The 15,853-nt window shown below is 39.7% G+C and overlaps 2 protein-coding genes across 7 annotated transcripts in view; one reads left to right on the top strand and one right to left on the bottom strand.

Annotated features, from left to right (window-relative positions):
* CCDC73 (coiled-coil domain containing 73) overlaps positions 1-3,655 on the bottom strand; it is a 115,249-nt gene extending 111,594 nt beyond the window's left edge. For 2 of the 3 annotated variants that reach the window (XM_042472332.1, XM_042472315.1), the window contains exon 1: positions 3,284-3,655. The gene's annotated coding sequence lies outside the window, so the exon portion shown is untranslated. Of the gene's footprint in view, positions 1-2,749; positions 2,928-3,283 lie in introns of those variants that run through there. The other variant, XM_042472324.1, reaches the window with a different exon arrangement.
* The window catches only part of PRRG4 (proline rich and Gla domain 4), a 56,983-nt gene that overhangs the window by 21,404 nt on the left and 19,726 nt on the right, over positions 1-15,853 (top strand). Inside the window, exon 1 of one of the 4 annotated variants that reach the window (XM_042472442.1) lies at positions 3,624-3,688. The exons of the other annotated variants lie outside the window; for them this stretch is intronic. Within the exon in view, the coding sequence (XP_042328376.1) occupies positions 3,651-3,688 (38 nt within the window). The 5' untranslated portion in view covers positions 3,624-3,650. Of the gene's footprint in view, positions 1-3,623; positions 3,689-15,853 lie in introns of those variants that run through there. 4 annotated transcript variants of the gene reach the window in all.

Here is a 15,853-nt window from a genome sequence, read left to right as displayed (position 1 = left end):
ACAGTAGTTGCAGTGCCACTGTTACAAGTTAATCTACCCCTTCATGGAATAGATTTAAAGCTAAATATTTCTTAATATTTTGCACTAAATATTCTTCACTGTCGAGTTCCCTACACCAGAGCTTCTCAGACTATCTGAGAGTGGAGAACTTGCAATTCTTTGTTCCCAATGTGCCAGGGACCAGCACCATATTTGTGCCCATTGGCTAAAATTGTTTCTTTCTGTCCAGAAAATTCACCATGGCCCTGCACTGGTCCCGGGCCCTACACTATTTAAATGTCTATTTCACAGAATTGTAACACAGATCAGTCATGATTACATAGGTAAAATGACAAAGGAAGATGGTAAAAGAAGAAGACTGTACTTCATGATGAAAGAAAATAACACATAATACATATGGATTGTCTGAGATAAATATGATTCCTGTCTTTGGCATTTACTCTGATCCTTTGATTTCAATAACCCTTCCACCAAGCTCCATGGTTCTGGCTTCTTGGCCTAAGAAGTTCATCACATAGGAGGAAAGCGGCCAAATCCCGTGCAAAAACGGGATTTAAATCTGGGAAAATGACATTGCGCACATTGAGCAGTAACATGGCATTAACCCGTGCAGAAAGCAAGCAAAATGAGTCGCTTTTTACTTTCGGGAAAATCTCAAAGGTAGAAAGCACCTGATTTTGCCCACTTTCTGTATGGGTTAATGTTGGGTTAATGCTCCATTAGCCTGATGTGTCTGAAAACAATCCTGCTTTTGCGAGATTTTGCCAGGATTAAAATCCATATTATCCATGGGATTTGGGCATTTTGCCTCCCTTGTGATAAGGTCCTAGGAGAAAGTACAGTTATTTTTGAATTGGCTGAGTTGAGGGCCAGGGTTCAATCTGCTCCTGAGTCCATCTGAAATAGTAAGGTGCCATCCAAGTACTATTCTCCACAATGAATACTTAGAGCCTCTATAGAATAGCATTATATGCCATTGTGGGGGCGTGGTGTACACATGCCAACCGCCCCCACACTGCTATCATACCATGCACTCAACAGCACAGCATGGGGTGTCACAGCACTCCATTGGTGCAGCGTTTAAATGCGCTGCGCCAAAAGAGTGTCAAAAAGCCACCACCGTGGCTAGGGCACCCTTGCCATACCGTGAAAAGGAGCCACTTTTTGCAGCTTCTTTTTGCACCACACAACAGCCAGATCGGGGCTGAGGCATGTGGTTGCCATGACCCTGATCCAGCAAGGAAAGGGGCGGCATGGAGCCACCCCTTAGGGGCTGTCTGTTGAGCCACTTAGTTCCATACACAAAAGCTGTACTTCCCAAAAATGTTTGATAAATAATTATATTAGTTGGCATTTTCCAAAAAAGCATAAAGCAGGCAAAACCCCAGGACTGGCCAAGGCATTTTGCTGCTGGAGATAATAGAAAAATGCCTGCCCATCTCATACCATCTACAAAAGAATTAAGATCCAGAACACATCCTACATTCAACTTTCTGTCCAGGAGGAATTTCTAAATATCCAGAAATCCACTGACCCACTCCCCATGAAAATGGAGGCTTGCACGTATTCAAGCCGGGTGCATGCGCCATTAGAAATGCCAGAGGTCACTCTTTTGCACATAATCGAGGTCTCAGATCTCAGATCCACAAGTTAGGAGGGGTGATTGTATCCTATATTTCAACACTGGTGAAGAAGCAGCTTCTTCTATTGCAGTGGCAGGTACTCAAAGTGGTTGTCCCTGGACCTGTGGTGGTCCATGAGTCATTGGAACCTAGTCCAAGGAGAGTTACTTGGAAAGAAAGAACTAGTTGTAACCAATAGGCACAAATGGGCACAAATATGACCATAGTCCCCGTACATTTCAACCTTCTGTCCAGGAGGAATTTCAAACTGTCTTCCATTTTGACCATGGCTACGAAGTGTTTTTAACTTTTATTTTGTTTTTTATTCATTATCTTTTTATTGCATAGGTAAATCAGACAAATCCAACTATCAAGTACATATTCATTATATATTCATTAATATACATACATACAGTGGTTATTTTGTTGTATCATTTCTCATTGTCTTCATATCCCATGATTCATCTTATGTTTCCTATGTATTCTGAATATTTTAAACACACACACACACATATACACACACATACACACAGTAGAGTTGATCACACTGGGGCTAATTTTGCCATTAAAGAAAGATTAAAGCACATTCAAAGCATCCCGCAAATAAAGCTAAAATGGCAGGTAATTGCACAAATGCTTTTCACATGCAATTGCACAAATAAAGTGATATCAAAAATGCATTGTTGCTGAAATCCCAAAAGTAAAAAGATGTGCATTAATGTTGCTTTGTGACCACTTTAATGGTGGATTTTGTGCGACATTGTGTGAAATCGTTTCACGTAATTATGTGATTTTTCTGGGATATTCACAGGATAAACTCCTGATCTCCTTCATGTGATAAACTCCATAGATTCTTTTCTCTTTATTTATAGCCAGTCTTTAACTTCCATAGAAGTCCCTTCCTTTTACCCTTCTTCTTTCATCTTTTATTTTGTAATAGCTTATATTCTTCTTGAATGTCCTACATTTTTCAGTGACTTGTCCTCTCCTGTGGTTACGAGGACAGGGAGAAGTACCGACCCTTTCCCCTCCACCAGAAAATGCCCCCCAAAAGCCCCAAAAGCTAAAGGAAACACTCAGTTACATATTCCCTCCCCAAGAGTATTTTCATTGGAGAGTGAACCTACAATTATCAGGCTTCAAAACTGCAAAAAGGCTGGCAGGCCTCAACCCTGCTATAGACTGCCTGGCTCTTTTCTTAGGCTGAAGGAACAGGAAAGCCAAAAGCCATGTCCCCCCAGCCTACTAGCCAAAACATAACAGGCTCCTTAAAGGATTAACTTTACTGAGACTGTACCCTTTACTGGGGAAATAACCCAATTTGATACCACTTCAACTGCTGTGGCACCAGGCTATGGGATTTTGGGAACTGTACCTTGTTGTGGCACCCGAGCTTTGCTAAAAAATACTAAAAAGCTAAAAACACTAAAATATAAATTTGAACTCATGCTTCTTAGCCATGCCCAAAATGGAGGACATTTTGAAATTCCTGATGGACAGAAGGTTGAAATGTAGGGTGCTTTGCTCTGGTGCCGCAACAAACTACAGTTCCCAGAATTCCATAGCCTGGAACCATGGCATTTAAAGCGGTATCAAACCAGATTATTTCTGCAGTGTGGAGAATCCATTCAATTTATAAACATCTAAAACTTGAATTTTACCTCAGGTTGGGCAAGACAACTGCAGGCTGTGTAGTCCCTTGTTCTCCAGTGGCTTAGCCCTTTCTGAACAGAAATGTCACTAAATGTCATTAAACTATTACCCAGAAGGCATACCAGAAGTTACTGTGTTTTCTTTTAAGAAATTATCTGTCTTTCAGCCCCAAGTATATACATTGGCCCCTCACATATACAGTGCATTTTACATTAATAGTCACCATTCTTTAAATTTTACTGGTTCCCAGTTTCATCTTATAGTTTTGACTCACTTGGCACCATTTATCTCATCAGTTCAGGGAGTTTTATTTACTTATTTATTTACTATTTACTATCCCATGTTTTTCTGAATGCGACTCAAGATGGCTTGCACATGAATCAAAACAAGATGCATACTGAAACATTAGTAAGGTAAAAATTACACAAGTTGCTATAGGGTTGCCAGGGTAAAAGCTAGAGACAGTTCCTTTATATTTGATGGTTGTGGAGAGGAGGGAATTTCAGCAGGTGTTTGTGTGAAAAACAACACCTACCAAAATTCCCTCCTCTCCACAACTATTAAAGGTATAGTTTCAACTTTGGCAATACTAAATATGATTAAAATATCAATACTGTGGGCCCTTGGTATCTTCTGTGGTTTGGTTCCAGGACCCACTGCGGATAACAAAATCCATGGTTCCACAAAGTCCCATTAAATACAATGACCTATGGAGTATACCACATGAAGGAGATTGGGAGTTTATCCCATGAGTATCCTGGAAAAATTGTGTAATTATGCAAAACAATTTCACATAACGTCACACAAAACCCATCAATCAAGTAGTCAAAAAAAGCATTAACAAACATCTTTTTACTTTGGGGATTCAGCGGCAATGCATTTCCGTTATCACTTTATTTGCACAATTGTGTGTGATAATCATTACTATAATTACTCACCATTTTTGCTTTATTTGTGTGATGCATTAAATGCACTTTAATTTCTCTTTAATGCCGAAATTAGCCCCAGTGTGATAAACGCCAGTGGTGTCCCCTATATAAAATGGCAAAATCAAGGTTTGGAATGTATACTTTAAATGTATATATACTCTTTAAAAATATTTTCAAGCCATAGATGCTTAAATCCTTGGGTAAAATAATCTGTGGACGTGGAGAGCTGAGTGTATTCTAAAACAATATAACATTTAAAACCATGACAACAACATCAACAAAAGCCATATTTCAGAACTTGTTTACTTAAAATAAATTATATACTTCAAATAAACTTATTTAAAATAAATTATTAAACTGTAATATACTTTCCCCTATAGACTATGAGCACTATTTCTAGGGCAGAAAAAGACACTCAGGCAGTAAATGGACAGAGTTGGTGGGAAAGGGGAAATAAATAATGTTTTTAAGTAGGCAAAACAACAGAGAACTCGTGGAAAAGAAAGAGCAGACCTGGGAAGACAAAGCAAAGCCAAGGCTGGAATTTCCCCTACAATTCTCATTTAGTAGCAAAGTAAAGATGCTGGGTCACCTCCTTCCTGCCCAAATGCTAACTGTGGATACTTCACAGCACTGCTATCTTGTGTGAAAAACTACTGTTTTTAAAATACAGGTTACCACCTATATAGTGGAGGGAGCTATATCTCCAAGAACCCCCTTGCATTGTGTGTGTGTGTTTGCTTTCCAGATGCCCATCAATTTGTGATGAACCCATGAATTCCATAGGGTTTTCTTAGGCAAAGAGGTGATTTTGCCCATTCCTTCCTCTGAAATATAGCCTACAGCACCTGGTACTAGTCTCCGATCCAAGTACTAACTAAGGCTGACCCAGCATAGTTTCCAAGATCAGACAGGATCTGATTGCCTTTAGGGTATTTAGGCCCTTGCATTAGTGGCAGAATTTCAACAGGTCATAGGCTTCAGATGGAAGTGTCCTACAAGAGGAGCTTCATCTCTCTCAATATCATTATTAAAAACAAGAAGCAACACCAGGAAAAAAAATATCGGGCAATCCAAATACTTCTGTGAAAATTGGGCTGTTAAAGATGTTACTTATATGTAACTGGGGAAAAAAACCTGAAAATTCAGTGCAGTGAACATTTAAGATAAGTAGTTTCATTTTGTACTTCTATATGAAATGGATTTTAAGGTGCGTGTAAGTTTATTTTTATACATTACTTTGCGGTTCTCTCAGCCTCTCTTGTACACAGCTAGTGGCAGTTTTTGGCCACATAAGGACTGGACTGTGGTACAGTTAGGTTGAGGCACTGGGACCAATCGATGGGCTCACAGCCCAACACCCCAAATAGTGGCCACATGATGGGTTCAGCAAAACAAGACTGACATCAGTGCCTAGGTCAGGACAGGCATTTAATTTTGGGTTGTGAGCCCATAGATTTGTCCCAGATAGATAGATAGATAGATAGATAGATAGATAGATAGATATTCAGGGAATTTTCTTAATATTTATTTAAGCGGTGTTTTAGTTTAAATGTACTGTATTATCCTGTTAGCATATCTGACCTACCCCTCATTATATTTGGGGCTTCCATATTTTCATATCTGGAGCCAGGCATGTTCTTCAGAGGTCATCATGACCTTTGGAACATCAGGAGATTTTCCCATGGTAAGGACACATGAATCCAAAGACATGTAAAGGACCCAGGTAATACCAAGATAAATGCAAAATGGGTTTGCTGATTGCTCCATCCTTCGCCGCCCCCAGGCTCTCTGCATATCCTGTGCACTAGGAACAAAGGCGAGTGAGCCCATGCTTACTACCTACCTGCTGCTGTGTTCCCAACCAATTTACCTATCCCTCTGTCTTGGTATTGTCTTAAATCCAATCATTGTTTTTGTTACTCCAATGTTAAACCCATCAGTCCTTCTGGAATCCCATTGTCAATTCCCTGAGCAGATCATCAGGCATTTGTTACACTGCAAGATAGCACCTAGCATCCCTTCAGGCTAGGATCTCAGGTATAAAAACCAGTCACAAACCTAGGAGTTTATCGCACAGGGATGAATTGGGAACGGAACAAAAGGGGCTGGGAATGAGTACGGAACAAATGGGGGACGTATTTTACCACACACTAAAGTCCCCAGTCCGTTCCATTCCCCATCCGTCTCACAGGAGGCAATTTTTGAGAACGGTTACTGAACAGTTCTCAAAAATCGCCTCCTTTGGGATGGATGGGGAACAGAACGGAATGGAGACTTCTGTCTGCGGTAAAATGCATCCCCCACTTGTTCCGGCTCCATCCCAGCCCCTTTTGTAATGCACAAGGCCCGTTCCAGAGGCCTGTGCGATAAACTACAGTTGTCTCTTCAGCCATGGTTGATCCCCAGTCTGCAAACACAGTTGCACACCATGTGCACAGAGAGCTTCTTCCACTCACTATGTCATTACAGATTCCATCTGAGCCACACTTTTTGTAAATGTTTAGCTTTTTAAACTGTGGGCAAGTCAATTTTTCTCAGTCTCAGAGGAAGGCAAAGGAAAAAATCCTCAAAACAAAACATTTACAAGAAAATCTCATGGTTGGTTTATGACAAGTTGGTAATGACTTGAAAGGACATAACAAGCTGTCTTAATTCCTAATTTTGTGAGAAAGATGGGATACTACCACTACTACTACTGATAACAACTTGCATAAGGGGTGGTACCATGAGCTCTCTTGTTCTAGTATATATGTAGAACCTGCAACAAAATATTGCAAAGCAAAACTCAGTGTTTCAGTAAAATATTCCACTTGAATAAAATATCATATTGAGTAAAATATTCCATTCCATTCTCCCTCCTCAAGGGCTGTGGGCTGTACCCCTTTCCAACATTGCCCATTAGGATTTTGTTCCCTAAAGTATTTTGCACTTCTGCTTGATATTCCTCTGAAAACAATGGCACTCACACTCAAATATCAGAAACAGAACGTAAAAAAGAGGATTGGAAGGGGAGGGTGGAAAGGAATGTAGCAGCACATTTAAGACTTAATTGGTTTTTATTTTTGCACAAGCTTTCATGAATATAAACACACTTTTTCAGATGAAATGCAGAAGAAATGAGTTTATATCCAAGAAAGCTCATGCAAAAATAAAAACCAGTTACCTAGTCTTAACAGTGCTGCTACATTCCATTTTTCCTCCTCTCCTACCTTCTTATTTTTTTATGTTGCAAGAGACTAACACAGCTACTTGTTTGAGAAATAGAGCAGTTAGGGGCAAAAGGAGGGAAGGAAGAGAGAAAGGAGTCTTGTGACATCTTTAGAACTAACCAATTTATTTCAGCTTACGTTTTCATGGCCTACAGGCCACTTCTTCAAATGCATGGGAAATACTGGTTGAGTATGTTACATTAATTTTCTGATGTGTGAAGGAGTAGATTGCTTCTCTAACAGCAATGCAAATTAGTTGCTTTATTTCTTCATCAAGAATGTGGGAGGGAATGTAATTTCCTACTCTGGCTTTCCAATTATTTAAAATAATTATTCATTAATGTTATATGTACACACGCACACATATACATATTTTTGTTTCATTGATTTTTAATTCAACATTTGTAAAATGATTTTTTAAAAAGACTACCCTTGTTAACTTACACCACTCAGAGTAGAAGTTGTCAGCTCCAATCTAGTATAAATTGTGAAGAGGAGAGTAAAGATGGGGTATTCTCAGGTTCTGTGGAGTTTCAGACTGAGCAGATCCTGACCTGCTGTTACCCCACACCCACCCAATAAATATCTTTCTTTCACACAAATTATAAAGCACTGTCAAGACTTAATCAACAGGATGGATGGCTGACAATACACATAGTCTTGCTGATCATATATCATTGCCATAATGTTACTAGTGTTGAAAAATTCATAATAACAATAGGCATGATGAAAGAAAATGAAAATGACTAAAATGCTCCATTCTTAAATGATGCTGCCTGAGCTCTCTTAAACATTTTGGACTGTCGAAGTAATGTCACACTATTTAGCATTATTCTGGCAATGCAAATATATGGAACAGAATCACTAACCTAGTGTAGCATAATGGCCAATGCTATGTTACCATCAACCATCATAGGAGCTCTCAAATCAATTGCAGAATAGAGCATGACTTTACCATTCAATGATATACCTTTATATTTCATCATCATGCCTAGATCCTTCATAGCTACCCTTCCATGTCCTAGTCTACACTCTCCATTCGGATTAATGACTGAGCCAAGATATGGAAAATCTTGAACTATTTCTATGTCTTCATTGTCTGCTTTAAAGTTATGTAAATCATCTGTGGTCATTTTTTTTGTTGTTTTCATAATGTTCAACTTTCAAACTTACCTTTGTACTTTCTTCCATGATTTTATTCAGTAATCTTTCCAAATCTCTGCTGTTCTTTACTAGTAGTATGGTGTTATCTGCATACCTTAAATTATTGAGGTTCATGACACCAATTTTCACACCTCCTTCCTCCAAGTCCTGCTTTAGTGTAAATTTTAAAAAGATACGATGATAAAATGCAACCTAACCCCCTTGCCAATTGGAAACCATTTAATTTCTCCATATTCTATCCTAACAGTAGCTTCTTATCCTGAGTACAGATTATACATCAAGATCAGTAAATATTGTGGCACACACATTTCTTTAAGAGAGATCCATAGTTTTTCATGATCTGCACAATCAAAAGCTTTGCTATAATCTATAAAGCACTGGCTGGTTTCTTCTGAAATTCTTTGGTGTGCTTCCTTATCCAACAGAGTTTGTAATATAATCCCTAGTGCCTCTTCCTTATGTGAATTTAGCTTGGACATCTGTGGTATTTCTCACTCTATATATAGTTAAAATATTTGTTGTAGAATTTTGAGCATCACTTTGCTTGCATGAGAAATTAAGGCAATTGTCCAGTGGTTGCAATCCCTGGGTGTCCCCTTTCTTGGGGTTTGGAATACATATTGAGCATTTCCAATCTGTGAGCCACTATTTTGTTTTCTATATTTGTTGACAGATTTTAGTTAGAACTGGAGTAGATTCTCACTTACTTTCAATGATTAAAATCTTGGGAGAGAGGGGGAGGAAAAATTTTAAAACCAAATATATAGCCATAGATAATAGTTTATCTTTTAGCCAGAGGAACAGCCTATTTGGATCTGGAGGAGGCAGCTCCTCAGTGTAGGGCTCTGGCATTGTCACTGCAAAATGCAAAGGGAGTCCAGTGCTCATCTTCACAGAAAAAATATTACTAAGGATTTTGTATGGTCTGATTTGTGAGGAGGTCCATGTGGGTGACACTAAGAGTTATCACACTGAGTGACACCAATCCTAGTGTGCCTTATTTCTCCTTGGTAAAAGACATACAAAAGGGTTTTATCTAGGGTTGCCATATCCCGCCTGTGGGCGGGACTTTCCCGGTTTTGGGTGGGTCTGCATGGTCCCGCCCCAGTTTGCCCCTGCCCCCAGGATTGCCCCCGCCCCTGGGCCGAGGGGAGGATTCCCTCCCTGCTTGAGTTTTGTCGCTGCTGCCGCAAGGCCGGGGCTCAGGCCACGAGGGAAAGCCTCCCTGAAGGGAGGATTCCCTCCCCGCTTGGGCTCCGCCGCTGCCGCCGCCGCAACAAGGCCAGGGCCCAGGCTGGGAGGGAAAGCCTCCCCTCAGTGAGGCTCCTATTCAAATGCAGGACACAAAAAAAGTGTCCTACATTTGAAAATTTTGTCCTACATTTGTCCCGGTTTGGAGGTCCTGACATATGGCAACCCTAGTTTTACCATGACTCATTCTGCAGAGTACTGGCAAGTGTTTAGCTTTGGTGCCACAACAGTTGTCTCTGAGACATCCTCCACCAGTGTCATCTGTGGCTACCCAGTAGCTGTTTGGCACATTTAGTCTGGTTCCTCAGAAAAAGAGGTCTGACATGAGAAACCCTGCAGCAGCACTGCTACCATCAGCATAGCCCCTTGCTTCACAGGAGCATGCAATCCCACAAAAGGTCAGTGCCTAACTACTCCCTAACTCTGGATACCAGGGTTCATGTCCCAGCTCAGCCATGTAAACCTTGGGCAAGTCATACACTCTCAGCCTCACAGGATGGCAGTGGTAAACCTCCTCTGAAGAAACTTGACAAGAAAACTCTGTGATAGGTTTGCCTTAAGGTTGTCATAAGTTGGAAACAACTTGAAGGTACACACAAACAACAACAACAACAAACAATATTTTTACTGTGTGAGTGAATGTGTGCATCATATCATGCTTATTTATTTTATGGCACAGGATGACTCATTGCTATATAAGCACATTTCAGAAACATAAAATAGAAAGTCATATATAAAGGCAAGAGAAGCTTCTCAGTCAAACATCTGCCACAGTACGTATTCCCAAAAGACCAAACAAATGCATTTACTTTAAAATCTCAGTAGAGGGCATCAGTCTCCTTATCATATGCTCATGCAGCTGTCAAAGAATCATTTGTGGTTTTGTTTTTTGGTGTTTTTTTTAAAGGGAGTGGATAAATACTCCCAATTATTTTAATTCCACTGTGCTGCTTGCAAAACAATCACTGGGAATTTGCCAACTCAGGTCAAACTTGAATCGGCAAGCCCCAAGCACTGTAAAAATGTTGGGGCATTGTGAGGACCCAATGCAACTGCAGCTACAAGCTTATCCTACTCCAACAGTGTAAAATACAAGGGGGAAGAGCTACTGCAAGGAAAGGACATTGCAACATGTAGCCAACCAGAAACAAAAGTGGTTTGAGTTTTTACCGTAAAGCATGCATACCAAATTGTCAAAAAAGACCAGCAGCCTTTTTACAATGCAACAATGGAGCACAAAAGACCAATGTTATGAATATCATTCTTTGTACACTCCTTTTGCACAACTAAATTAAAATAGCCCCTTATGAATACACAACTTTCAACTTGCCAAAGAGTGATGCCTTGATGAACTATGTTCACTATGGAGATCCCAGTGCCCATTAGCTGTATGACAATAGCATTATCATTCTTTGAAACAGTTTGCTTCTTCCAGGATATCTGTCTGTCTGAGTAACATTAATCCCTTTGCACTCTTCAATTTGCCTCTTGACTACAGAAACTCTCGCAAACTGATAGCACCATGAAAATGTAGTTGCACTTTCTTTTGTGCTATCAACAAAAGTTATTCTCTAAACCAGAGGTTCCCAACCTTTTTGACATACGGTGCCCTTTTTCTATAGTGGAGCCCCTAAAAGCACTACACTATGTCTTACAAATTAATAGTGTTTAGGAGCGTATATAAGAATATATTCTAACTCTTTAATATCATTCAATTTTTATTTCTTTCATTTTCCTGGAGTGGCCATGGAGCACCTGGGAAGTGAATGCAGAGCCCTAAAGGCTCCTTGGATCACAGGTTGGGAACCCCAGCTCTATAGGAATGGAATTGAGAGGAGAGCCTCAGGCCAAATGTGCACCTTGACATTGCAGTGTTCTGCCAGCATATCTGTTGCACATGCCTTGGGATTTTTACTGGGTGAATGGCAGGATGTGTGTGTGTATTATATCAGTTCAGAATATGGAAAATTCCTTTTTTGAACTACAACTTCAATAATCTAAGATTTTCAGTCCAAAAGTAACTTTTCCAGGCTCTTGAGTGTTCAAGCTTTTGTAACTGGACCATGAAATCCTGTAGCTCTTCATGCAGAATAACTGGCGTACAGGACTCTATCCTAGATCTAGCTTTTAAAACTAAAACAAAAATACTTTGTTGTTATCAGTCATCAAGTCAACTTGGAGCTATGGCAATGCTATGAATGAGAGCCCTCCAAGATCCTAATTTTTCAACTATCCTGGTCAGGTCTTGGAAACTCAGGGCAGTGGGTTCCTGGATTGAATCAATCGGCCTGTAGCACAGTCTCCCTCTTTTATTATTATCTTTTCAGTGAGTTATGTCTTGTCTTTCCTCTTGAGCCTGCTCAACCTCTATGCAGAAAATATCAAAAGGAAAGCAAGTTCAGACTCAGGAGAAGGAGTGAAGATAGGAGGAAGGTATATCAACAATCTTAGATATGCGGAAGACACCATATTTCCAGACGAAAACATCACAAACTTGGAACAGTTACTAAGGAAGATCAAAGAGGAAAGTACAAAGATAGGCTTAATAGTGAACATAAAGAAAATAAAAATAATGACCACAGAAGAAATATGTAAATTCAACCTACACAATGAGGAAATCGAAATAGTTAAAGAATTTGCTAGGATCAAACTAATCACCATAATAATATTTATTTATTTATTTATTTATTTATTTATATCCCGCTTCTCCAAATGATCGAAGTGGCTTACACTAAAAAATATCCATAAAATACAATAACAATATGTTTCATTATGTCCCTAACCCTCCCTGGAGAGAGGCAGTTAGGGCAATTGTCAAACAAATAAATGCAAGGATCTTAATCTGGAAAGATCTGCTGGAAGAGATATGTCTTGACTGCCTCTTTTAAGTGATCAAGACTAGTAATACTTCGAATCTCTTCCGGCAGGCTATTTCATAATTTGATATTTACAGTCAAGTAATAAGAAGACTGGAAATGGGAAGGACAGATGTGAAAGGCCTAGACAAGATAGTAAAGAGTAAAGATATACAACTGAGCAGCAAAGTTAGAATTGTCCAAGACATTGTATTCCCCTGCACCGTGAAAGATGTGAGAGCTAGACAAGTAAGAAGAAAATCAATTCATTTGAGGTGTGGTGCTGGATAACAGTGGTGAGGATACCATGGACAGCCAAGCCTGAAATTTCCCTGGAAACCAAGATGATCAAGCTGAGGCTGTCCTATGTTGGCCACATCATGAGAAGGCATGACTCATTAGAAAAAGACAATGCTAGGAAAGGCAGAGCATGTAGGAAGAGAGGAAGACTGCATGCCAGATGGATGGATTCAGTCAGAGAGGTCCTGGGTCTGAATCTGCAGGAACTAAGCAGAGCAGTGGAGGAGAATGGATCATGGAGATGCCTCTTCCACAGGATCTCCATGAGTCCTGCAGACTCCAGGGCAGTTAACAACAACGTCTCCTCATGATATGTCCAAAGCAGGACAGCCATCTTGCTTCTAGTGAGAGCTTGATTTGCTCTGAGACCCATTTATTGGTCATTTTGGCATCTATAGAGCTGTTGAACGCTCCTCTAGCGCAACACTTCAAGTTGGCTTTCTTCTTTCTTAATTGTCCAGCTTTCCCAACCACTGGAAAAAGTAACCATAATATTACATTCCTTGCGTGTTTTTTTTTTTTTGGGGGGGGGGCTTCATTATGACATCAGTGTAATAAGTGATCTTCATATTAATGTAATCAATAGTGTTACTATGGCAGCAGCAGTCTTTTGTTTAATTTTCCACAATAGAAAAGCTGCTGCCACATTGATGCTATTGATTACATTAATCGGAAAATCACTGATTACATTGATGCCATAATGAAGCAAACCCACCCACCCACCCCAAAAAAGACACAATGGCCTGTTACAGACTGCCAAAATAAAGCTGCTTCGGGTCTCTTTGGAGGTATGCTATTTAAGTGATGCATGGGTCCTAAGAGTCCGGAGGTCGCACCAAAGCCACACTTCATTCATAAGCACCAGAGTGCAGCTTTTGGTGCAGCTTCCGGATTCTTAGGATGCATGCATCATTTAAATAGCATACCTCCAAAGAGACCCGAAGCAGCTTTATTTTGGCAGTCTGTAACAGGCCTAAGAAAGTAATGTTATGGTTATATAATATTATGATTGTTATGGTTATGGTTCTCAAACTAATTTGTATTTACAATATTTGTTGTTGTTGTTAGCCACCCTCGAGTTGTTCCCAGCTCATGATGACTCTGTGGATGAGATATTGCCAAGATTCCCTGTCCTCTACTGCTCTGCTCAGGTCTTGTAACATGCTTGTGACCTCCTTAATAGAGTCCATCCACCTAGCATGAAGTCGTCTTCTCTTTTTGCATCCCTCCATTTTTCCTAGCATTATTGTCTTTCCAGTGAGTCATGCCTTTTCATGATGTGGCCAAAGTACATCTTGGCTTCCAGGGATGTTTCAGGCTTGATTTATCCAAGGACCCATTTGTTTGTCTTTTTTGCTGCCCACAGTATCCTCAGCACTCTTTTCCAGCACCACATTTCAAATGAATTGATTTTCCTCTTATTTCTCACTGCCCCGCTTTTGCATCCATACATCGTGAAAGGGAATACAATGGCTTGCATGATTCTGTCATGCTCTGTTATATGCCTTGACATTTGAAGATATGTTCTAGTTCTTTCATAGCTGCCTTTCCCAAACCTAGTCTTCTTCTGATCTCTTGACTGCAGTCCTCATTCTGATCAGTGTTTGATCCAAGGTATGGGAACTCTATAACTATTTCAGTTTCCTCATTGTCATTTACAATATGACAGCCAGAAAAACGAAACAACCTTCCCCCTACTCAAGCCAGGTTCCTAGAATCCAGATGGGTGGGTACAGTGAGTAAGGGAGATGTTTTATTGTTCAAATTCAAAGCCCTAATCATGTTAGTCTGGAAAATCAGGATGCAAAGGGATCTTGCATCACCTTTGAGACTACCTGAAAAGGAGAAACTGGTAGCCTGAGCTTTCCTAGACGCGAGCCTACTTCTTCCAGTGTATGGGGTGGACTGGAGAGTCCAAAGACAGACCTATATAAGTAAGTTGTATGTGTGAGAATGTCAAATGAATTCCATCTGGGACCTCAGAACAGCAGCCCTTGAACAAAAGAACTACAAAGGAGAAATAGCAGAATCAGAATGTCTCCAGGGAAATGTCTTTTTAAAATTTATTGTCATGTCAAATGGAGAAGGAAATTTGATAAAGTTGGTGAGGAAGAGCATAAAATGGGTACAAATATTCAAAGCATGTTAGTCTTGAAAAGCAGCATGTAAAGGCATCTTGTAGCCCCTTTGAGACTAACTGAAAGAAGGTGAGAGCATGAGCTTTCCTAGACTTGAGCCTACCTCCCTACCTGGATCCATGAAGAGAGGTGGGTAAGAAAATAATAATAATAATAATAATAATAATAATAATAATAATAATAATAATCCTTTGTTCAAGGACCACTGTCCTGAATAAACATGTCTCTGAGGAAGTTATTATTATTATCATTATTACTTCCATAGAGGCATGTTTACTCAGGGCAGTGGTCATTGAACAAAGGATTATTAAGACATTATTTATTATTTATAAGTATGAATATTACTACTACTACTACTACTACTACTTATTTTATTTATTTCAAGGATTTATATCCCACCTTTCTCCCACAATGGGATGTTTTAGAGGCATGTTTACTCAGGGTGCCCTAGATACCCTCGTCGCAGAATGGAGGGCATTCAAGAATATTGTAAGCCATCCCAAAATAAAATTTAAAAAAACCTTTGACACACTCATATAAATGCAAACTCATGCTCCAAATGCAGGACTGTTTGGAATTGATTTTATTTTATTGAATGTTAACATGCACTAATACATATATATTTCATTATTTTCATAGAATGTATGCCACAGGCAGGTTTATTTTATCTATTTTAATTGAGTCTATGTACAGCGCTGTGTAAATTTACAGTGCTCTATAAATAAAGCT

Source organism: Sceloporus undulatus, chromosome 1 (genome assembly GCF_019175285.1).
Source record: "Sceloporus undulatus isolate JIND9_A2432 ecotype Alabama chromosome 1, SceUnd_v1.1, whole genome shotgun sequence".
Taxonomy (NCBI): domain Eukaryota; kingdom Metazoa; phylum Chordata; class Lepidosauria; order Squamata; family Phrynosomatidae; genus Sceloporus; species Sceloporus undulatus.
This window is presented reverse-complemented; position numbering and strand designations above follow the sequence as displayed.